We start from the raw sequence: 24,832 nt of genomic DNA, 5'->3' as shown, positions 1-24,832 counted from the left end.
CACAAGTTAAAGATTGGCGATCCGTTGGATACCGACCGAGTTATAGGCAAAACTTGGTGCAAAAATGAGGAAAAATTTTACATTTTCTCAAACAGGGTAAGGAACTTGGTTCTTCGAATAACTTCTGGCACAGAAGTTGGCTTTTTTTTATTTAAAACATTATTTGAGTGAAAAGAAACTTATTGCAACCATTTGGCATTAAAATAAATCAATTTAAATTTTTTTGCAAAATTTCCGAAAAAAAACGTAAGGGGTAAGCCTTATGAAATTTTCGAGTTGAAAATTTTTTTAAATTTTTTTTCTGATTTTTTATTCTTTTTTTAATTTAAAGTATTATTTGAGTGAAAAGAAACTTATTGCAACAAATTCCCATTAAAATATATCACATTTATAAATTTTGCTAAATTACTCAAAAATGAGGAAAATTTTACATTTTCTCAAACAGGGTAAGGAACTTGGTTCCTCGCATAACTTCTGGCACAGACATCTGAGGGCATGGCCGTCCAAGAAGAAAATGTAGCCATTGGTGTCATCTATCGACCACAGGCAAAGATTGGAGATCCGTTGGATACCGACCGAGTTATAGGCAAAACTTGGTGCGAAAATGGGCCTTAGTGGATTGACAAATTGATAGATTTTTTCAATTTTTCCATTATTTTTTACCTTTTTTTAATTTAAAGCATTGTTTGAGTGAAAAGAAACATATTGCAACAAATTCGCATTAAATAAAACAAATTTTTAAATTTTGCTAATTTTCCCAAAAAAAATGGCAAGGGGTAAGCTTTATGAAATTTTCGAGTTGATAGTATCGTCTTTTGGCCGTTGATATTCAAAAGTGACAAATGGACAAGCCTTTTATTAGTTTCTTTCTATCAATTTCTAAGCAGACTCAGCGAAACAATTTGATCATTTCGTTAGATCAAAAGGTTATCAAATGAAGCAATAGCAAATTGTTGCCATTATTCCGCGGATGTGAAAGCATCGACAGAAAAACAACAACCTTAACAATCACTAAAACAATAACATTTACACTTTGCTTCACCATATGATTGGGTTGTGTGGATGTTATTTTCCGTTCTCTTGACGGTGGGAAACAAATTTGCATATTTTAAGGGTATGTACGAAGAAGAGGTAAATGTATGTTTAAACAAGCGCAGAAACAAATGCACATGGCAAGTGCACGAACGATAGAGATGAAAGGTAAGCAATCAAACCAGAAATGAAGTGATCCAAGGAAAGGAGAAATACACACATACACACACATACATTCTTCAACCCTTCGCTCCTTCCATTAACCACACTAGACGCGCTAAAAGGGAGGGTTTTCCTGCTTCCTGCTGGCAGATCCGGACGGTCGTTTCGCTTTTACGAGACGGTCATAAAAGGAACCGAAATGAACGTTAATTGTGTTTAATGTGGTGTGCAAAAGTTTTACCACCAAGTTTTTGTTTTTATGGGACTGCTTTTGCTTTGTGGGGTTTTTGAGGGGCGTGGGAAGGGAGAAAGAGGCCATGTTGGGGCAACCGTTTTTTGATGAGTGAGTTTTGCATTGGAACGAAGCCCATGATTTACTGTGTGATTTTGAAAACAATTTGAACAGACCGTATGGTATGTGGGATTTGGTTGGGATTTGTTGGTCAAAACAGTGGTCAACTGAATACTTTTTAGCAGCAAGCCCCAAATTAGGCACACATGGGCACACTTTAAAGAAGAATGCAACTTTAAAGAACGGAAAAATTGCTTTAATGTATCCCTTAACAAATAAGCAGAATGAAAAAGCGCCTAAATGTATGCAAAAACAGTAATTCGTGGTTTAAGAGTATTTGCAATAAATTATTTACATTAAGTACAGAATGTTGGCACATGCAGCCTTCTAAACCTCCCAAAATTTAGTCCTATCTTCGCACCATTTATTTATCACAATTGAATTATGCTATCACTAATGAGACGATTGTGTCACCTCGGTACGCGCTTAAAGCTGACGTGTTGGTTTTAAACTTTTGCCATTCCCTTGCCTACACGTTCACGTTACAGCAAGCGACAGGAATGCCACTGAAGGAATGAGAAATCATTCCTGATCAGACCATGATTTGGTCTTTGTTACGGTTTCCGAACCGCTTGTCGAAAAGGCGAAAGTTTGACCAAGCCCCGTCGGTGGTGAGCTTGGTTCGTGGAACTTCTAGGGCAACAAGTCAATGTACCACCCTCACATTGTACGCACCGACACCATCCTTACCTTACAGCGGAAGGTACGGATTGATAAAGGGGAAAACTTTCCCATCGATAAGTTCGGCAAAGTGCCTTTCGCAGAACGGCTTCGCTGGTGCTGTTTTTTGCGGTATTTAATGGTAGCTTGAGCGGGTGGATTAATACACGCAAAATGCAAGTCTTCCGGAAGGTTTCCCTTCTGCCAGCTGTGAAGTGGATTAATTGAAAATTCAATCACGCAGCTCCGGCGAAATGTAGTAAAGTTAGTGACGAGCGCGAAAGGCTATATTTTATCAATTTCCATTCTCTTTATGATGCGAATATTTTCACCACGTTCAACCGTAGATTTTTGTGGAGCTTTTTTCTTCGAATCCGTGCGAAGTGATTGTGTTGCCGGGCGAAAGACAAACTTTTGATCCTTTCACCCCATTTCCGTTTGCATTCTTCTTTGTGTGTTTGACACTAAGCTGCTACTCGGTATGAATTCTTTCCCCCACAGCTGATGTCCTATCGGGCTTGGATAGTTAAAATGCAAATCTCAACGATTAAATATTGATCGACATCCATTAGAGGGTCAGTTTCCAGTGAGGCATACCGAAAGATTGCCGTAGGCGAACATAGCAGGCATGTGCAAAACCGGATCCGGATTCCCAATCACTGAAGATGAAGATTTATAAGGACCTCTCGTCGGACCTCACCAACCACACAACCAGCCGTGAGATGTGAACTACCGACCTAACTAACTCAAACGGTTCCGATTGGATCAGATCGGGTTGAAAGGACTCTTTTTTATACCTCCACTACGTCAATCAGTCCATTCGATCGGAAACCTCCGGAACGGGTATTTGCGGTTGAGTCATTCTTGCGGTGCTGGGGAACGTTTTCTACTGGAATGCTAGACGCAACATGTCACCGCAGGGAATAGAGAGCAGATAATAATACCGCACGGCACCGAGCTGCTTGTAATAACATCGTCAGCAATGCGATTTTCATCCTTCATCGAACACGTTAAAGGCGAAAGCTTAGATGAAACCACCTCATCAGCAGGCACCTCGTAAAAAGCTTTGGCAGAAGGAAAAGAACACGAACCTCCCTTCCCTCCCAACTAGCCGGCTGTGTGGTCGATGAGATTTTATCATTTTAATTGGTTTTCGATTGCACTCAATTGATAACTGCATTCGGCAGAAGAATTCTTCGTTGTAACGATGGCAAGAATGGACGACGGCATCGTTTATTTATGCCAAAGCATTCCAAACCCGTTGTCTGGTGCAGACCCATTATTGAGACGGGTTGCACGATGCGAGTTATATGGACTAATTGGTTTCTACGGGGTTTATCTTACCGTAACAATACATATGTATTTAGTTTGTTTGAGAAAAATGCATCACATGAATCGTAGCTATTTTAAGATAACATCATCATGCTCCAACGGATGAAACAACCATTTGCAGCATTACGCCTAAATCGATGCAATTTTTGAAAAAAGCTTTAATTTTAATTTAATATAAAAATAATTTCAACAATCAATAATGTTTTTAAATGAGTAAATCGGATCGGAATAAATCGGAGTTTCGTTGTCATGTTTTTCAATATTGTTATTAATTTTTCCAATTATTAAAACAACCATTTTGTTGTCTTTATATCCTTTCATGGAAACATTTGAAAATAAGCTGTTAAACGGCTCACTTAATAAATAATTAATCCACAGTCAGATTGAAATGAATCGATTCGATACGTTTTTATCGATCATTGTTCTGCTTTGTTAAATCCATCCGTTAACGTCTAACGCCGATAAATTTGCTTGCCACAAACATAAATTACACTGGGCAGCTAAATTATACTTAGTGGTTTCGCTGTTGGTATTTGCGTACAGCAGTGTTTCTATTTAAACTACCACAACAATACCAACTGCTCGCTGAAACAAATTTGTAAAAATAATTAAAACCTTACAGTGGTCTTGTTTAATGACAAAGTGATAATTACGTGACACATTTCGTTCACCTCAATGCACGGAACGTGACCCTTCGTACTGACTTGCATAAATATCGCCCATATTCCTGGCCCCCATTTATTCTCCCTTTATTACCGATCGTTTCTAATGGGGGACCAACCCAAATCCCACTCCCAGAGCTCAGGACGAAGGGGATTTTATTTCGTTGTAATATAGCGTCAAATTGTAAAATCAAGCACGCAGACAAGAAAAAAAAATGGTGGAGCGCAAAATGGAGTGGAGCGAAACCACAAACCACCGTGCAGAAGGAAGGAACAAGTGGTGATGGTTTTGCAAAATTGCAACCGTGGCTTAAATGGTATCCCGCCGGCAAATGGCCGCACGACGACGGGAGGTTTTCATCGTGACCGAAACGTCCCACCGCAAGGGGAGAATGATGATCATGGCGATGATAATGGCGGTGGTAGAGATCCTTCGACCACCACGCCAAACTAAGGAACGACGAGTTTGGCTCGGCCCCCCGGCCAAGGCAACCAATAAAACAATCCTGGCGATAACGGACGATGGAACAATAATTAGCATTCGTATTATCCGCCTGCTCTGGTTTCCGGTTTTATTGCGTTAAGAGTCGTTACAGCGTGGCGTCTTCCGATGCTGGCTGATGGTTGTATTTTTGGTCATTGCCTAAGGCTTCCTCGGTACGCGTCGTCCATTGGGAAGGCACGATAAGGACAGCACATTCAACGCCTGACTACCGGCAAATGTAAGGAGCAACAGCATGAAACAGGAACAGAAGTTGGTTGACAACCGTTCGGGACAAAATGATGAAGAATGGGCCGAACCGGCTGCTGGGTGCTCTTTCGCTCTTTTATAGCTTCGATCGGCCGAAGGATAACGTTGAGCTCGATTTTGGAAACTTTCAAAATCTGCAGTTGACAATGATTGCGGTTCGTTAAGCCTTATCCTACGAGCTAAGGGTGTTTTCCCATGAAGCAGAGAGGAATGATTTGATTTCCATCGATAGACGAAGGAAAGAAGTACAAACCAAATCCTAACACCACGAGCTAGCAGTGGTTGAATGTTTGTTTTTGCGTTGCGAAATGGTTTCTTCAACCAACCGGCAAACGGACCTGAATCCTTGAACGCACACAATATCAGCGTAATCCGTGTAACCGAAATTTATGGCACCATTTGTGAAGAGGGGCAATGGCTAATGTTCGCTACGTCTAAAACAGCTAAACAGGCCGCGTTCGGCCAGGTGTGCGCAGCAGTTATGGTGAATGGCCCTGTTTTTCCGCTTCCTGCGACCGTCTTTACGTGTGCCGGACAACACGGCAATCGATTGAATTTATGTGATTTTTGTGTGCCCATTTACTGGATCGTTTAAATTCCCCGGCGAGACATTGCGAGCATTGGAAAGATTATGCTGCGTCTTAGTGTTCCGGTTTACCAAGTGGTGCGCTAATGCAAATGATGCGAACTTTTTCACCGAGTTTTACTGATAGCGATTTCACGTTTGTTTGTATTGGATTAACTGTAAGCTCTTTAATGTTTGATCACTTTGTAGGGAGGGATAATAAGTTAATTTTGATTTTTAAATATTTCCTTCGTAAAGTCCTGTACGAGAATCATTAAATTTGAATCCACAGCATAAAATGAAAATTAACATCAAAGTAAAATTTATGAACTAATTAAAATGCGTCATTTGCAATACTAATTGCATACATTCAGACTATGTTATGAGCGAGTATGCAATTCGCATGACGCAGCGAATAAAGTTATGCAATTTGGTGTTTATAGTCAAGAGTCAAGATAGAAAAACATATTTTTGCAAAGAGCTGCTTCTTGCAATCCGTTCTAGTGCATGTGAAAAATATCATACGTGTGACTCATACATGCGAATCAGGCGCTTCTACGCGTGTCCACATGAAAGCTTTATCCCCGTGGCATCGCTAAATTCTATCGCGAACCAAAGTTCCCATTAGTAACCATTACAGACGCATACTGCAATCCCAACATTGAGGTACACTTTCGCAATCGAATGCAAGCTTTTATATTTCATTCACTAGTTGTTTGTTTATGCATTTGCTTTTTTTTATCTCTCCACCATTTTCAATCCAACTTTCCCGGAGCATGGATGGAAATCCTTCAATCCTGCTCACGGGTAACAACTGTTGCTGTAGCACAACGTGTTTTTTAATGGCCGTAAATCGGCACTTGGCTCACCGGTGCGGCAGGGACACAGTAAGTATGAAGCAATGGATGAACGGATTCCATCCGTGGACGAACCCACGTACGGGCTTACCTCCGTAATTGGTGCGGCAGGATTTGGATGATCCGGACTGAGCTGCTTTTTCGTTGGCGACGGTTGCTGCTGCACGTTCGTCTGGACCGTGCTGGTCGTCTGCATGCTCTGACCAAATCCTGTTTGTGGTGGGAAACATGGCGTAATGAAGAGAGAAAGAGAAGAAAGAAATGGTCCCAAAGGATTAATAAACGTGTGCTCAACGCAACAGATCTTGCTTGTGGCGTAGCAATGTGATGGGTTAAGGTTGCCGTCCAAGCAAATAGTAATTAAATACAGTTAAAACGACACATTCTAGATGAGCGTTAGGTAGCTAATTTAAAATCCTATTACTTTAGAAAAACAAACAAATTGCAAAAAAAGGAAATTTAATTAAACCAAAATGTTTGACTTCTTTCTCTACTACAGAAACACCTAAATAAAAACAAAATAATTGACTTTAAAATCCACAAACAAGAAAAAGCATTAAATATCTAATCATTCACTCCGCGCTCGTCTATTCAATATTATTCGATTTCCCGTTAGTGTCAAATCACCTTTACTTCACATTAAATCTAACCACAAGATTGCTTCAAATAGTTTTGGGAAATGAGTTTTCGTTCGCCCACAAATTGCGTTTGCTTCCAACAGCGACTAATCCACCTTCATCTGACAACAACAATATTAGCAGTGTTAAATCTGTTGGCAATCACTCTCCGTTCGCTAGCAGACGCATCGATTCAGAAGCATCCCAAAATTGGCTTCGGGCAAAACGTCATTAGTGTACGGAAATGCAAACGCGGTTCGCGCATATCGAACGTACTGTAATTACACAGATCGATCGGTTGCGAGTTTTCGATAATTAATTCTGCATTAGCAGTGTGCTGACTTATTTGTTTGATTCATACTAAAGCACATAACATTACTTCGTTCTGGAAAATTGTAAAATTTTCGATTTACCAGCGCCTTAAGTTATGCATTCCGCTTAACAATATATATTTACTTACCATTTTTTAGCCTACAGTTTGTGATTATGTCGTTCATTAATTCTTTATTTTTCTGTAACGAATCAAGAGAAGAAGAAAAAATCGTAAATGAATATGTTTTTTTTTTTTATAATAAATTAATCCTTCATCGTGCGTACATTGTTCCATAATAAAGAGACATCTTGCAACAGATTACGCCCATGGTGTACAAAGTGCCAATAATTATAAGGTATTCATTTTGTTGACCCAGCGGCACATCTTGTTTGCTGTGTAATTCGCGGAGCCGGTCGCTCATCACGGCCCCGTGCACAGTAATGAAATATAACAACCCCCAATGAGCATATATTTAATTACGAGCTACAGAATACTGTGCTTTTTCCAACCGAATCATTCGCAACATGCACATATTTTTCTTCCTGTATTTACTGTCAAAATATATTTTTTTAACAGAAAAAAATACTTCATCATGAGTGTAAATCGGCTTCAACTGTTGTGTGCGCAATTTCAATGAAGTGATAAATTGATGAGCTGGAAAAAGAAAAACAACTTCGGAAAACTGTTCCCAGTCGGTCGAAAGGTTTTGTGAATGTTCCGAAATAAACTCGCTCTCGAATGGAGGGGCTGATGTCACATAATTCAATCACACGCCTGTTCCAATCGAAAGTCCAACCGGCACAGATGTATCCCCTTTGGGAGGCGAGATTGATTGGAAGAAATTGTGAAAAATTGATACCAATTCCACATGTCAAGCTGAAACCCGGGTAACCCTTTTCCATGTGGAGGTGGCTCAAAGTAAGCAGATCGTAATGTACCGACGATGTTGTTGAGGATTCGGGCATTGAACATGAGCTGTTACATATGTAAACAAATGCTCGGCAATGAACGACATCCAATTGGCAAACGATAACGTTGTCCCCGGGATAACTGCCCCACAGAGGGGGGACGGAGAGCAACATGCACTGAACGTGCAATTACACCGTTCAAGTAAACTCATAAATCTACTTCTAATTCGATCACCGATGTCAGTCACCAGTGTCAGGCTGGTGGGAAAGCGATAGAGATAAGCGACAAATGGGGGGAGGCACTCATCATCATCAGCACTACCATTCAGACAAGCCCGAGCATCTAGGATCGTACATGGCCATGAATAAATCAGTAAAAGTGCCATTCGATCCAACATACAGCACTGTGCAAATATTCTGCAAAAATAGAACACTTGACACGAGCAAGCAGTGCTGACTGCGGATGAGGAAAAACACATCGCCACCGGTTGCCTTTCGTATGTGAATGATCATATACCGAAGAAAGTATGGAATCAATCTGCTGGAAATATCACACAGCATGAACGACTGTGTTCCATCTTTTGGTACAAGGCTTTTGCATGAAAAGATAAGTGATTTTATAGAAAAGAAAGGACAAAGAAACTGATGAAGCTACCAGCGCAGCGTATAAATCATTTGTACGCTGTATTTTATATCATATTTCCACTAGCTAGCTCAAAGCATTTTACCGCTCAATGGTTCTAAGTAAACGTGAAGCTGCTGTTACCGGTATCCATTCCTAGCGCTAAAGTAGATGCACAAACACAACGCCATGTGAGACATTTTTGCATCCAATCTACTTTCCACCGACTGTGAAGAACGGCTCTAAACACCGGAGCAACGGATACCCGTTTGCCCGTCGGATTACTTCCACACGCATTTGCAAGCGTCTTCGGTCCCGGTCTTCGGAGCACCGGGAAGATTGTGCACGGATGGAGATAAACGCAAAACAAACCAAACCCGAAACCCGAGTGCATGCTAAAGCGCCCGCGGGAAGAATAATCCATCATCAACTGTGATGCCGGAGCAGTGATGAGAACACGAAAGCAGTCGTGCTGAATGCGTGAAGGTTAGGAAAGTAATTGTGTATGTGGGTGTGTGTGGGTGTGTGTGTGTGTGTGAATTTGCTGAAGTCTGTGCAAACATGAAATCAAGATCCATTCAAGGATGTTACTTTGAAAACAATCGACAGTTCAGGCTCCCAGTGCGACGGGGGAAGGAGTTCTTTTTCCACATTTTCTATCTTAGGGACTGTTGAAAATGAATGGAAGCTTTACAGATGGAAGCACAAGAGTGACACTTGGGTGAATAGGTAAGATTAAAATTGTGGTAAGGATAGCACAAAGAAGTGCCTTTAGTTTATGGTTTGAGTTAATGGAAAAGGAAGTTAGAAGTATGCGACTGGCATGCGATGTATTAGAATGTATGTCATAGACGTTTGAATTTAAGTGTCATGGCAATGGTAGAACACCTTTAAAATGATTTATTTTATTATATTTATTCATTGAAGTTATCCTTAAGATAAAAAAAATCAATTTGAAAATTTTTTAAGGCTATAGCCTTATCATTTTTTTGACCAATTTAGCAAAATTTATAAATTTGATATATTTTAATGCGAATTTGTTGAAATAAACTTCTTTTCTCTCAAATAATGCTTTAAATAAAAAAAATAATAAAAAATGATAAAAAAAATTTAATTTGAAAATTTTATAAGTCTTACCAATTTTTTGAGCAATTTAGCAAAATTGAAATAAGAAGGTTCATTTCCTTTTACCTTTTGTATTGATTTGGGTATTTGTTAAGGGGTATTAGATACTTTTAGGCTTCATATGTACGTTTGTCTGAAATCTGTTCAAATCTACAACCTTCTGCATCCAAGAAAAACCTCAAATCAAAGACAATTTTCACTTCGCTTCATCACACACAGAACAAGCGTCAAACGCCTTCCGTTTATCAACGACCCCCAAAAAACGATCGCTCACCCGCCGAGCACTAATATCCTGCTGTGCCAACACTGGCTAATCTCTGGACGTCACTGTTACCATCGGTACCATTGGTAGTGTGAAGCTATAAATAGCTATCCCCTATTTACCAGCAGAAATAGGGCTGCCAAGGAAAGGTCACCGCTAACCCGATGCCCGACGCTGACGGTTTCTCTCATCTTCAGCATCACCATGGTTTGCTGCACCGCTGGCACACGAAATGGCTTCAGTGTTTGCCAGCACCAAACCACAAAACTGCCTGCCGACAAGCCGATGGTCAAGGCCCCCCCCCCCTATACCATTTTGTGGGTTCTTGTGCCGGTGACGTCAATTTGCGCCTTTTCCACCTGAACATGGTTCATCCACAGACGAAACCACAAAACAATGTGTGTCGTGCTATTGTACCGTACCAACAAAGCAAAAGGGAGGGAAAGGGAAAGGGAAATGGAGATGAAATGTAACGATGAAATAGCATCAAATTTAACCCCTAGTTTGGCGGTCTGGAAAATGGAGCAAATTTTTCATTCTAACATCATTCGTACAAAACACCAGGCGTCTCCATTGTCTAAAGGATTTGGTTGTGGGATGTTTTTTTTTCAAAAGCGGCAAAAAGAAAACAGGATGAAAATAAATAAGAACACACTGTGGAAGGTACCGTGCAAAATAATAAATCTCGTTTTTCAATTGAAATTTAAATCAATTGCTTCTTGAGCGTTATTGCGCTTGCCGCTGATTGTGTTGTTTTCATTGGCGTTTGTTTGTTCAAAGATTATTGTACGCCTCTGCCATTTCCATTCCAGGAATGCGCATATTTTCATTTCAACTTGTAATAGGAATCATTGGCGCTTTGTGTTTTTAACGCACATTGGCTGATGACTTGTCTATCGTTCCAGGTAATTTAATTGGAAAAACGACGAAAACATTTATCGTGAATATTAAAATTGCTAGAAAAGACAATCTCCCCTCCTGCTGAAAGCTATGGGAATTGAGCAAATCGTATTAATAGTTTAACAAATAAGTTAATTATACACCTACTTATATTCGTATCAATTCGGATCAATCATATTTATGTTTTTGTGAAAATTGTCCCAGTATAAATACTCTCGCATAAATACATAAATACTCTCGCATTCATTGATGAAATTTCGAACAGCAAATCGTAACTATGTTGTAACTATTAATAGCGCACTAATGATGAGATCGTACGTGAGTCTGGCTTCAGCTCAGCTATTAATTGCCACTTATTTACGCTGACTACTTCCTATGACAACGGTAACAAGATGGCGACGCAATGACGTAGTGTCCAACGGTAAGCTACAGTAGCATTAAAACGTTCGGCAAAAGTCGCCGAGCATTTACGATGTTTGTGAGTTATTTTTAACTGCTTCTTTTATGAGAAAAAAAGCTTTTGCAGGTGGTATTTTCGTGTTCAAACATTTAATTTTAATATCTGAATTTAATTTTAACATCACAAGAACATGTTGAGATGCGTACCAAAACATCACTTCATCGCACTGTGTTTGATGGCTCCAGTGAGCCTGTTTTGGAATTAGGTAATTGCTTTCCTAAAGATAAAATTCACCAGGGACGCCAATAGCTCTTTAATGAAGATTTCACTCAGGTGAAAGAAAAGCATAATTACTAGAACACGAAATCTGACACCAACGGTCTGTTATTAATAGCTCTAGAATGGGAACAGAAAAAAAACAAGAATCCTAACAAACAAGCCTCCCCCGTAAGCTGTGCGCTTTGTTTTGGTGTTTCCCATCATCCGAAATGACCAACTAATTCCCTTGCCGGACCATGATCCCCAGCATCCCCCACAGGACGGCTATTTCGTCGTATTTCCTCCCGTCCCTACACTAATGATGCCGTGCAGAAGTAGCAACGGAGCTGATAATACAATGCTGTAAGCCCTTGCGGGATCTTCCGGACCTTCCGGTTACTTACCTCAAAAATCAGTCTGAAATCTTGCTGCTCCACTCGCAGCAGCTCGCAGGTTGTTTTCGTCACTACCGTACTGTCCCGGGGCAGATCGTGCAGGATGGACTCGCCGAAGGTGGCCCCAACGCCCAAATTACATAGTGTTACTGACAGCTGCAAATGAAACGGGAGAAAACAGGAGAGCGAATGAGAATTGAATTAGGTATCGATGTCGGTAAAGAATTTCGGATGGACGGAGACTGTTAGACTGTGCGGACGGTCGGTGAGACGATTAGCCCTTGGAAAGAAGCCATCATACACATATAGCGTTGAAACCAATTATTTCTGGAATCCCTGGCCGTGTACAGATTTATGAGTTCGTCTACATGGGAATAAAACGTCTTTTTGGGGCGAAGGTGCAACGATAACGTTTAGTAACAGTGATTAAAGCATCATTTGCTTCACTAAGCGAAAAGGATGGGTTGCTACTGTTGTAGTAAACACTCTAAAACATATCATCAACACAATGTTTTAGAATGCATACACGAAGGCATCCTCTTGTTAACAATTAAAAAGTTATCAATAACAAGAGCATAAAAATCGTCATTTCATATTGCCTTGCGACTGAAGGCGTTTTGTTGTACCGGTTGCATACTTTCAGGCCGCGTTTGGAAAGCAACGAGCAAAGTTATGCAATTTGCAATTTTAAATGACCGTGTTTTATGTATTTATTAAACATTATTCCACGCTCTTTAAACCTAGCTGGAATTCCTCCCCGGGTACAAAGAGTGCCGTCTGAAATGCCGTTGTTGCACCGTCACGTCATGGAAAGGATTATGGACGTGGCTGCATGTGACGCTTTTCCCAGTGTTTCATACTCATTTTAACTTTGTCTTGCCGTTTAACACCAGTGTAAGTGCAAAATTATGGTTCACCCGACAGAACCAACGGTGCCTGTTTCAGAACCAACACACACAAAAAAAAACAAAACCGGGTCGCTCATTTACTCGTTTGGAAAAGTGGCCGGTGACATTCAACCCCAAGCTTTTCTTTTTTTCCTCCTTGCGTATCTCACGTCTCGCTCGTTCCGATGGGTTGGCGGGAAGGCCCGAAGAACTGTAAATGTTTTGCATTCATTTTATGGCAAAAGTTAGCTGCACATTTAAGTGCATCGTCGTTGGTGCGGCACGAAACCCTTTTCGGCGGAAGTCCTATTAAGGCGAACGTCTCATTCTTTACCCATTTCCACTTTCGGGGTGAGCAGGAACGATGAAGAAGGGATGCATTTCCGGAACAGGTAATAAAGTGTGGGTGAGATATGTTTTTTGTTCCACAAAGCTGGAAGCAAAATGGGACAAAAATACCTTTTGTTCTTCCATATCGCACTAAATTTACGTAGCACTTTGTGAATTACATTATCAACTTGTTAGAAAATGATATGATAAGTATGAAAGTGGTATGAAGAGCACTTTTAAATTCCTGCGAGATTTTTTTTGCTGCATTGCTGAACATTTTTACAGCAGAAAAAAAACGAAAGTGGTTGAATGGATAGATCCCACTAGAATCATTTTTCACGATAGCCAGTTAGAAATCTCGATAGGCTTAATTAAGACTGTCAGAATTCAATCAACGATAAAGAAAAAAAAACAATCAAAGCAAATAAACTAATCCTATTTCCATTCTATTCAATTCAATTCCCCATTTATGTCCTCGTCCTACATCCCCTTGCAATTGTTTGTGATGTGTTTTTATGCGGAGAAAACACAATTTATCTACTTCCATCACTTCGCAGTCCCATCGCGAATCAAGCACCTCAATCTAAAACCAACAAAATCGGTCACCATTTCCAATAAAACAAAAAAGATACGAAGGGAGTGAAATTGACAAAGTAATTCTGCAACACAACCAAATCGACCGACGATCAATTGATTTCGGTTTACAGTTGCAGCTCTTTTGTCTTTCCCGGGTCCCTATAGTAAACCGTCCGGCCGTTTGATCCTGCACGTGAATTTGCAAAAGAAAATGCAAAATCCGAACCCACACTCACAGTAACGGAAGAAGCAATGGAGAGAAAATAAAACATGTTCGAAATCGGATTGAAAATTTCCACCGGCAGAATGCACTTTTCACCATCGACCGGATGGGGGGATGGGGTCCTTTGCTAAAGCTAAAGGTGGGTTCTTTATATGGGGTCGGAAAAACGGTAACGGCAAGCGGCCACAAATCAATTCGACTGAACTTGAACAAATCTATCGTTTCGCTTTCGGCTTTCGGTTGGGATGCTTTTGCTCCGGTGCTGCTTCGGGTTCAACGATCCTCGACCAAATCCCCGGATAAAATTGATTCCCATTCCCGTCCCCATTTTGTGACCGTTTCTTCATGACGTTGAACATTCCCTGCTTCGCTTTGACAGGCTCTTCAAACCACGAATCAACTCAACGCTCCCGGCCCTTCGGGCCAACACCCTTTTCCGTTTTCCTCACGCGTTTTCGTGTGGTTTTCCGGCACAATTTGTTTCACTCATCTGTAAAACAATTTCCATTTTCCCTCCCAGGCAGGCATTCTGAAGGCATTTCCCGCATTCAGTGGCAACTTCCATTCGCTGTGCCCTTTACAGTGCTTTGCAGCTGCTGGAGAAGTTTTACGTAGGGTTGGTGGACGGCGAGAGGATAAGCGACGGTACCAAAATCAATCACATTTTGCCCTTGAAGCGTACCCAGTGACTGAATTTCGGAAGTTACAATGGAGTAGATGGGATGGAGCAAAACAACAGCGAAAAAAAAGACGAGTTGTCGCTCGAAGGTCTTACCGGTTCCCTTGCTTTACTGAAAACTGCTAGTGAGGTGGAATTTACCTTATTACGGCGACGCCGGTTCGATGTGACGCTGTAGCGTCGGTGTCGCTTGAGCCACATCCTTAAGCCACGGGCGGCCTAACGTTGCGTGGCAGGATAAGAGACGATATTGTTTTTGCTATTGTACTTCACTTGCGGGACACCTTTGCGGTAGGCGTTTTGAAGATGTTTTTCACTCGCCCGTATCACCGTTATTGTGGAACTGTTTTTTATCTTTTTTGACGCGCACTTGTTTGGATTTATTTATATTCATCTGGAAACTACGGCCGTATAATTGGAAGCTTAAATATGTCTCTTATTGTCTTCGACGACACACTGTTGGATTTTGTTTTTGAGTCTCTTTTTCTGTGTAATCTTTGTAGAATACCAAGCACAACGTAATAATGGAACTTAGAAAAATATTTTAAAACAATCAGAGTATGTCCACAGCTCAAAATTTAACTGTCCTTAATGATGAATGTAATTCTTCCCAAATGTTTCCCGCATGATATGTAATGCAAGCCACTTAGTGAGGTGGAAAAAAGGTGCATCATGTTGTACCAATAAAAGGGCCAATAACTTCTCGCCCCAAAATTGTGTCAACTTTGTCCAGGACAAACTACAACACCAGCATCGCACCTCGCGCAAAACGGCATACTTTACGTTGCCATACCGTCATTGTTGGCACCGAGGCTCTCAAGCATTCCCATTGCTGCCCCATTCTCAACCAGGTTGTTTGATAAACTTCACCAAAGCAGCGGTAGCAGCAGGTCCCAGCTGGCCCCGGGGAGTCGCGCACGGCAATACAAAAGGCTTTCCACCGTATCAGATGCCGGGAGACAGAAAATCGATGCCGGGAGACTTCATCTCCCGCGCGGTGTACATACCGGTGACAGCCATATTCAGTCGCAACACATGCGAACACTCGTAAAAATATCGCACCATTGTCACGTACTTTTCGTGTTTTTTCTCATCTTTTCCCTCGCGTTTGCCTGACATTGTGTAGTGTAACCACATGCGAAGGGAAGCAAACAAAACAAAAAAAAAAACGGAAACGAAAAGCCGGAGAAAATACTTGGCAGTCTGTACGGAAGGAAACGATACGTTGAAGGCGATCAAAAATATCATCTTATCTGACAAAACGTGTGCACATATCGTATCGTGCAGGAATGCTTACAATAAGGACATTCCTGTTTCCCGTAGTGTTGCCGCTGCCGCACAAACGTTGACTATTGTTCGTCCGATCTCGCTTGGTGGTTATTTTCGCGATAACATGCCGGGTAAGAAGGTGTTCTTAGCTTATTTTTTATGCTAGAAAAAAAAGGAATTCTACAATCGAGGTTGAACGTCAGTGAGAAAGGAACACAACGTCACTTGTGGCGTTTTCTCATCACTTTAAAAACTCAAAGAGAAAAAATTTAACAACGCTTAGCTTTTGATTTTGTGGAGGAATATTGTTGGATTTTATTCGTGTTAGGTATTACGAATTTTCCCAAAAAAATCAATTAAATAAAAATACCTAAAGATAAAAAGAGCCTTTCCTATACTGAACAGTATCTCGAAATGTAAAAGCAATTTGTATTTCTTCCTATTGAACTCATGACTCATCATTACTCCTGGAGAAGGAAGTATGTATACTCTGTTGTCCTATCATGGAGAAACGATTAAATTAAATTAGTTCCATATCACCTGGAAAATGATCCGATATTTCGCTTCCAGACCGGTAAATATTTTAAATGACCGATAAAAGTGATTGAACTATCAATAAATGTATTTGACAGGTTTGACAAGTTATAACAATTCTGTCATGAAAAGAAAGCGATCCATTCTATACATTGAGACGCTGTTGTAGAACTACAAAAAAGTAACGAAACTCCTATCCGTACTTTCCCTGAAGCCATTGAACTTGACAATGTTGATTCTTCTGCACGTAGTTGTGTGCGGGCAGTGTTCTTACCAAACTACTCCCAATGGCCGACAGCGTAAAGGTACACGGATACAGCATTCTGTCCATCAACCTGTGTTCACTCCCGGGGCAGTTATCGTGAAAGGTGAAATTATCGTTAATGCAAAAGTTTCCGGTACGTTCGGACGGTTCGAAAACCTGACAGCAGCGCCGAAATGAAAGGAAGAACACACGAAAAACAAAACAATTTCCCGCGAACCCTCGGTCATACGATTGTCGATCGGTCCAAAAACTTCCAAGCCTCCCCCCAGAAGAGTTTCCGAGATGGGTTTCGATAACGATTCGGGTCCGATTTTGAACGGTTGGAAGTATGTTCCCGCGTTATAAGATGCTGAACAGCTGAACGATGAAACACAGGACTCACAAAAGCGTCGAAGACGAAAAGCGCTCATTTATGTATACTACCTCAGTTCAAAAACGAGACGCAACGCACAGCCAACGCCAAGATAATTTTCCACTCCATCGTTTCCGGAAGCAGTGTTTTCCAGTGCTTTCTTTCATGTGGATCGGTTAGGTTACAGGAAACAAAAATTGCGAGGAAAGTCGAGTTTTTCTGCTTCGGGGCTATACTGTTCTTTGTATCGAGTTCTTTTCGGTGTTTTGCGTTTTTTTTTTGTGTTTCATTATTATTATTGTACTGCTACAGTTGCGTCCCGTCGGCATCCTTATCTTGCTCTATGTATCGCCTTTATTTTCTTATCATTCAACACACCGGGTCGCTCGTTAATCTTGCTGAAAGCCAAAGACGCAATGTTCCACTGCCACCATCCACTGGCCGCGGGCGAGGTAAAGTTGTCAAAAGTTTAAATATTGTTTTTTTTTACTACAATTTTTCTTCGACCCAAACAAGCCCAGCCAAGCTACGCTTTGTGCTTGTTTTGTGCGTTTTTTGTTTTGTTTTGCAACCGATAAAACCGAAATTGGCAAATGGTTCAACCTGCATTCGCGCAGACATCCGACCGTGGAGAAGCTTTTACTTGAAGTTGTTCATGGGCACTTTATTTCAAAGATACGGTCAGCATACGGTAAGGCTAAGGTGAAGTTGTACAAGATTTTGGGGTGAGCTATGTTTTGCTACTTGTTGATAGAATATGTATGGAAATGCGTTCGTGCAAGACGGTGCTGTGCGGTGAGCATTTGCGTGATAAACATGATTGAAAGCTTTGAAAATTCCGAAGAACATGTCTTATTTTCATCCTATGATGATCCTTTTAATCACATGTTAACTTTTCCAATATTTCTTAAGTCAAAAATACTGCTAAAAGTCACTTTATTCCTCATTCATTTCATAATATTTGTACCAAAGTTTATTCAATATAGAATTTTACACGACCCCTTTTCCATGAAAGCTATTTCTAGCTTCTCGTCATTGATTCATAAATCTCTTTACCCTGATCAATAGCAACGGTCGTCTAAAATGCTGTTCCTGTACAAGATATTCCCAATCTAACACGATCAACCCACACGCAAGCGGAACAGAAATAGTGATGGCTTTCACAATTTTATGTCATTTTAATCTCGTCCTTATTGAGCAAGCAACAGCATGGAAGGTATCGACCACGCTGGAACTGGATCTCTCTGGAGAGATACTCAACGGATGCTTACTTGGACATATCCGTTAAGCGTAAAGGGAAGAGCCAAGATCAAACACCTTCCATGCCGATAGTATTACCGCATTGCAAAACAAACTCCGGAATGGATCGTCCGGAATACGACCCACGACGAAGATGAAATGGATTAATTTTACCTACCCCACACACGGGAACTTCCAAAGGGATTCATCCTGGACACAGGAAAGTGCTGGTGAAACCTTCTGATTAATTCACACTCGTTTCGTTCGGTTATGAAAGCGAGAAACGGACGAAAGATGTTCTATCGGATGAAGCAACAAGCGTGGCAAGAATTCTCCCAGGAGGTTGGACGTTTTGCAGCAGTAACCGTCGCACAGCAGCTAGAGACACAGCAAGCATCAAGATTTTATCGCAAAATACGATCCATCCATCCATTCTGCCGGTGCTTAGCTTAAGGTGTATACACTCTCTTACAGACACCCAAGCATGGTAGACCGAAAGCTCCTGTGTACCACCCGAGGAGAGGGAAGCGGCGAACTGTGTGTCCCAGCCAGCAGGGTGTCACTTAGTACCAAATGGAACCATAAAACCTGCAGATCTACATAAAAAGGCATTATGTCACCGTCATGCCGTCAACAGGCGCGTCACGAGGTGGCATTATATTGATGGGCCTTCCTCTATATAGGAACGCATCCGTGGGTTGGTCATTCGGAAGAGCTTGAAGGATACTTTCACTGGGACTCCTAGAATTACTCCACTGCACAGGTCCGCACCAAATGGGACGTTGTGATTATTCAGTGGGTTCAGTGTTTTGGAACAGTTTACACTGGAGCTGCAAACGGGAGGGCGTGTAACACGACGGATAACAGTGTGGAGAGCAACCGGATTAAGGGGTTCGCATGTCGTTTTTAAAGATTCAATCAACTATAGTAATGCCACCGAACCGAGGTAGACTAGAAAGTTGATTCTTCCTTCTACATCATCACGAGCTGCAAGCATGAAAAGTCTTCCCAATGCAATGTTTAAAGTCGATGCCATCTGGTGCTAAAGTGCACACATGTGAAGCCAGGGAAGCTTTAGAGTGGATGTAAAGGTACGATGCACTTACTCGGCAACTTCAATCAGAATCAATCAAGCGTACAAGTGCAACGCTACCTAATAAGCATACAGACTCACGGGAGCTAGAATTTCTAGTGTTCGGGATGATCTTTGCTACGGTTTTGAGCTTGTTGAGAAGATATGTTCCCCGTTACCTAGTGACGCCACGCTATTCCCGACCTTCGCTGATTAACGGCATTTGAATTCCGAAACCTTTCTCGTTCCACGGCGAGAAGTATCACATCACAGCTGATCTAGTTCTTCTTCTTGGCTTAACGACCTTACCAGGTCACGCCGGCCATTTCTGGCTTACTAGACTTATTTTACCACGTAGCCGGATAGTCAGTCCTTGCTACGGGGGACGGTCCGGATGGGATTTGAACCCGGTCCGGCCGTGTGGACTGGCGCCGTTTATCACATGCACCACCGGGCCACCCCCTAGTTGCCACCCCCAGCTGATCTAGTGGAGCGAGCAAATTGAAGTTATTTTACACAAAAAATATTCAATGTTTTATTTCTCCCCTTTAGGTCAAGGTTTATAATAAGCTCTTTAGAAAATTACTTATTGGACGACTTTTTCTCTGACTCACCAATTTTTTGGGATAATACCTTGATGCTGAAGAACCACATCAAATAATATCCCTGAATGTCCCCGGTGTTCGTTTGACAGAATTTATGTTGGTTTTTTGCTCAGTACTTTTTTCCAATCGAAAGACAAAATTGATGATGTTTATAATGTTCACCCATCCATTACTTTTTATGGGAATGTCTATTTTGTTTCGTAGTCGTGTTTTTTTTACTATCATGTCCATTTGCCGAATAGGATACATGGAGTGAAAATTGAAACCGAAGAAAAAGCAAGCACTATCTAGGGAAGCTTACCTAGGTAGAAAAGTTAGTTCTCTCTGCCAACTAAACGGAGAACCACACATTTGAAAGTATGAGGATAGTGAATGTTTTCTAGGGGTTCGTTCGGGCTGGTTTACTCCCATAGAGAATAAAACGCCCCATGCTGCGACCCATTCTGTACACCGATAAGGAATGATAATGAAAATTGTGCCCGGCTGTAACCAGGGTCAACCTGGTTGTACTGTACTGTTGTACATGGGTAAGAACTTGACAGTTTTACAGCATCCTCTTGCCGTTTTGGAAAGAAAGGCTAGGTAGTATGATGCGCTGGCGTACCATGGCCAATGGGGAAAGTTTTTACCCATTTCGTGAGTTATTAGTGGCTTAAAAGTTGTACACAGATAAAGCTCGTAAGGGCGTGGAGTAGGTATGAATTTCACATACAGGTTTGCTATTACACTGATGTGTGGTTCACAGAAACTTCTCACCACGGTAAATTGCACTAAGAGTGAATTTTGATATCAAATTTATCCTTGACTATAGAGAGTTGAGCAAGATAACTTTTATTAAAATAAATTGAGATTTTATTTCAAGATGTCTTGTGTCATGTTTCAACCATGTTTCAAAACTTCAAGCTTTTCATATTTTAATACACTGAAAAGAATATTTGTGTAGACAAGTAGCTAATAAAAATACAATAAGTACACGCTTGACTCACAGTCAAGTACTGTTACTGTTTCATAAATTGCTTCAAAATTCCATAAAGCTGTCCATTAAAAAAAACGACATCAAACACGAATCACATCACTTAAGGCATGTTGATCTGATGAAGATACGATTCGCGCACACGCACTCACAAATTGTTGTCGAACACAGAATCTCACTTACGGCCAAAAAAAAAAACATCCAGTGATTTGCAGAAACACGGTTACAAAAAATAGTATATCACAACCTGGTTACGACCTGGTTGGCCGGAACCTCAAATAATTAGCACGTTTTGTTATGTCGTGTACACGTTTCGCTTGCTGCCTCTCTCTTCGGTGACTACACACACAGACAAATACAAATACGCCGGATGAAATTGTACGCACACGTGCGCCACAGATAAGCGCTGCAAGATCACCCCCAAAGGAGGGGATGCAAAAAAAAAAGCTCGTGCAAACAACGCACACCTTCCCTGTCACCCGTAGTAACTTATTAGGCTCCGAGATTCAAGTGCGCGCTCGAGCAGAAGCTGTTTGTAGATGCGAAGGTAAAAAACAAAATATGAGAAAATTACAACGCGCCTAGAGATTGGCCAAAACCCGGCCGGGCCTTTGGACCACTCGATGTCAACCGAGTGACAGGATGGTGTTGTGCCGCCTGACAGCTACGATTGCAATGAAAACAGGTTGATGGTGTTTGTTTGCTGTGCTGGACAATTGGCCTTCACCTTCACCTCGTCGTTTGTGCGGACGACGCACGACGACGGAGAACAAAACAAAAGCCCAGAATCACAATCACACTTTCAGCACTGAAGGGGAGATCAGGTAGATACTTTCATTTTTTTATTCGCCTTTTTTTGCGCTCCGTGCGTTTGTCCTCGCTTTGGTATAATGTGACACACACGTACGAGTGGGAAAATTCTGACTCCATAACTCGGGTTTTTATTGGAAATCATGTACACAAAATGACAGTTTTTTGCATTAGTTCACGCCGTTACGATGTTCGGAGTACTTTTTCACATCAAACCGTCACACAGCCATTGTTGCCCTTTATTTTTTGTTAACAAATATCTGTCGAGAACCAAAACAAAAAACACCTTACTGATATTAAAGTAGTACCGATTTTAGAAAAACACCTGACAAAACGGCCCGGCTCTGACGGACGATGCTGTTGCACCGTACCGGATCGCGTTTGACACTGACTAATAGCGTGACGTGACAGCATTGCGTCGCGTTATCATTGCCACCTAAAGCGGGCTACATCTCGCTTTTTTTTGCTACCACACAAACACCTGCGAACACACCGTGTACCGAGGACGGATGGCGTTATCACATATGCGCGACTCTTTCCTCTTTTGCTGTGGTTGAACCAGCCAGAGGCTGGCACCAATTGACTGCTCACGTTGATCTCGTTTTAACGGATACGTTACGCGCCGCGTGTGTTACGCAAACGATAGTTTGGCACGTGATTTAAGCGTGTGACTTAATTAAACTACAGTGTGACCATCGAAGGTTAGGAAAGGGAGAGAATGAACGCAAAACAAAACAATTTATGGAGTTACCAAAATGTTTCCACTGCGCATTAAATACATGTAATTCGAATTGATACAATTTTCTTAAAATACATTTAATTACGTTTACAGTAACCATGTCACATCTCGTTCCGTGGGTATGCATTATTAATTGCTTTACCAAAAATAAGCAACAAATTGATCCAAATGCTTCCAACAAGCACAAACACCTACCCAAAAGCTCGTTTGCAAATATTTGCCCCAACAGCATGTATCCAAAAACAATGGAAAACTGCAAACCGAAACGAAACGGTCACACAAACTGTCAGTGTTCGCGCGTATGCAAATCTCGTTCGCGCGCGCAATACGCCTATTACGCCTCACGGCGCAGCGCTAAGCCGTAAAATGGTACGCACCACGCGAACCGATTCGCAAGGTTTCGGGTGACAATTTTGGGGCGAGAATGGAATCGATTGTTATGCAAATATGCAAGTGCATAAAGCGACCGGTTCGTCGCAATTGCTGTGTGTATATGTGCGTACTCCAATGAACGCGCAAGTAATTATAAATTATTCATTGCTTTCGAGAGCGGCGAATTACTGCGAGATACCAAGGCCAGACAATTCGTATCCGGATTGGCATTTGTGTGAAGGGTGCCGTACTAACACGCAAGGGTGTAAAATGTATGGGAAATCGTTGAATTGTGTGTAATACACAGAAAAAAAATACTTTCAAAAAGGTGTAGGGGAATTATTTTTCAACCATTTACCTTTTCCAACCGTTGTAAAAATTACACACTGAGATGAATCAGATATATCTACATGACAAACGATTTAGATGCCTCGTGTTGATTGAAGGTAGAATTGTTCAACGAACAATGTTAAGATGAAATGACATCATTTACGTAAAGTATACAAGCTTAACCGTTGTTTGTGCCATGAGTATCACAAAAGTACACTTTGGATAAATTTCATGTTCGAGAAAAAACAAATCCACAACATCCTATCAAAGCATCAGTCCTTCATTAATCCCATCATAATGCCTTCATTATGCTGCTATAAACAATGAATGTTTGTATTTTATTTTTTTCGTCTGGCTTTGCCTGTATTGACTGAAAACTTTTCGACACAGAGCCGATAGGAGAGGCGGCTCTGTCCAAAAATTGTGACGCAAATGATACGAGCCAGTGGCGGAACAAAGGGAGAAGGCAACAAAAAAATATGTCATGAAACCCTACACCCCACAGCAGTCGGGAAAGGAAGCCTTAACATGGCTGATGACTAAGCCACAGGTATGTAAGCAGATTATACGCTCGTACGAGAGACAGCGTGGGAGAAATAATAACAATGCCCCGAAAAAACGATTACCGAAAGTGAAGAGGATTGCACAAATCGTAGAGGGAGCAATTTTTTAAGCTTCGATAGTGAATCAATTGACAGTGATATACCTACATAATGCTTTCATATCGTATGAATTAACATCAATAAATGTTGGACAGATATGATCTTTTGTGAAAATTACTCATGGATAAACATATTTCATAACAGATTCAGATCATCCTCCATAACTCTGATTGTGAGTTATGGAGGGATCAATTAAAAATTATTTACTATGAGCTACTAACACCTCATATGAAAGAGGGCTCTAAACAGATACATACAAAAAAACCTTATCAGCCATAGCAAAGTGATTCTTGATCATTCCTCTGGATGTCTCTCTTAGAACAGGACAAAAACCTTAGGACATTCTGTTAAAATTACATGAAAGTCGTTAAGGCATCTGTTGAATTCTAGGAACTTTGTGCAAATTACTTCAAACAACGTAAAACAATAAGCAAAATGAAGAAGATTATTCTCTTTCTAAATAAAAATCGAGCCTAGATTCACATTCCCTGAGGAGAAGTTTAAAATTTGTCATTGGTCCAACTTTTGGAATTGACAAACTTTTCAAACGTTTCATCGGAATTCTGGCTATCTGTAGAATCTACTCCGAGCGCACTGCGTTATTCCAATTGAAGTTGTCCATTCAGAAAACTCAACAAACTGTACCATTCATACATCAACATCCTACATGCGGAAAAGCCTCAGGACAGTGTGGATGATTCGAAGTATTCCCAAAATATCATTACTACCTTCGAGTGCATTC

At 41.2% G+C, this 24,832-nt stretch overlaps 1 protein-coding gene across 5 annotated transcripts in view; it reads right to left on the bottom strand.

Moving 5' to 3' along the window:
• Nucleotides 1-24,832, bottom strand: part of LOC125771279 (rap guanine nucleotide exchange factor 4) — a 112,668-nt gene that overhangs the window by 27,581 nt on the left and 60,255 nt on the right. For 4 of the 5 annotated variants that reach the window (XM_049441740.1, XM_049441741.1, XM_049441744.1 and 1 more), the window contains 3 exons: nt 12,183-12,329; nt 7,451-7,502; nt 6,465-6,583 (listed from right to left, as the gene is read on the bottom strand). In XM_049441740.1, the coding sequence (XP_049297697.1) occupies nt 6,465-6,583; nt 7,451-7,502; nt 12,183-12,329 (318 nt within the window). Of the gene's footprint in view, nt 1-6,464; nt 6,584-7,450; nt 7,503-12,182; nt 12,330-15,009; nt 15,357-24,832 lie in introns of those variants that run through there. The other variant, XM_049441743.1, reaches the window with a different exon arrangement.

This window comes from Anopheles funestus, chromosome 3RL, assembly GCF_943734845.2.
Source record: "Anopheles funestus chromosome 3RL, idAnoFuneDA-416_04, whole genome shotgun sequence".
Lineage (NCBI taxonomy): Eukaryota > Metazoa > Arthropoda > Insecta > Diptera > Culicidae > Anopheles > Anopheles funestus.
The sequence above is the reverse complement of the archived record's forward strand: the minus strand, read 5'-3'. Positions and strand labels throughout refer to the sequence as shown.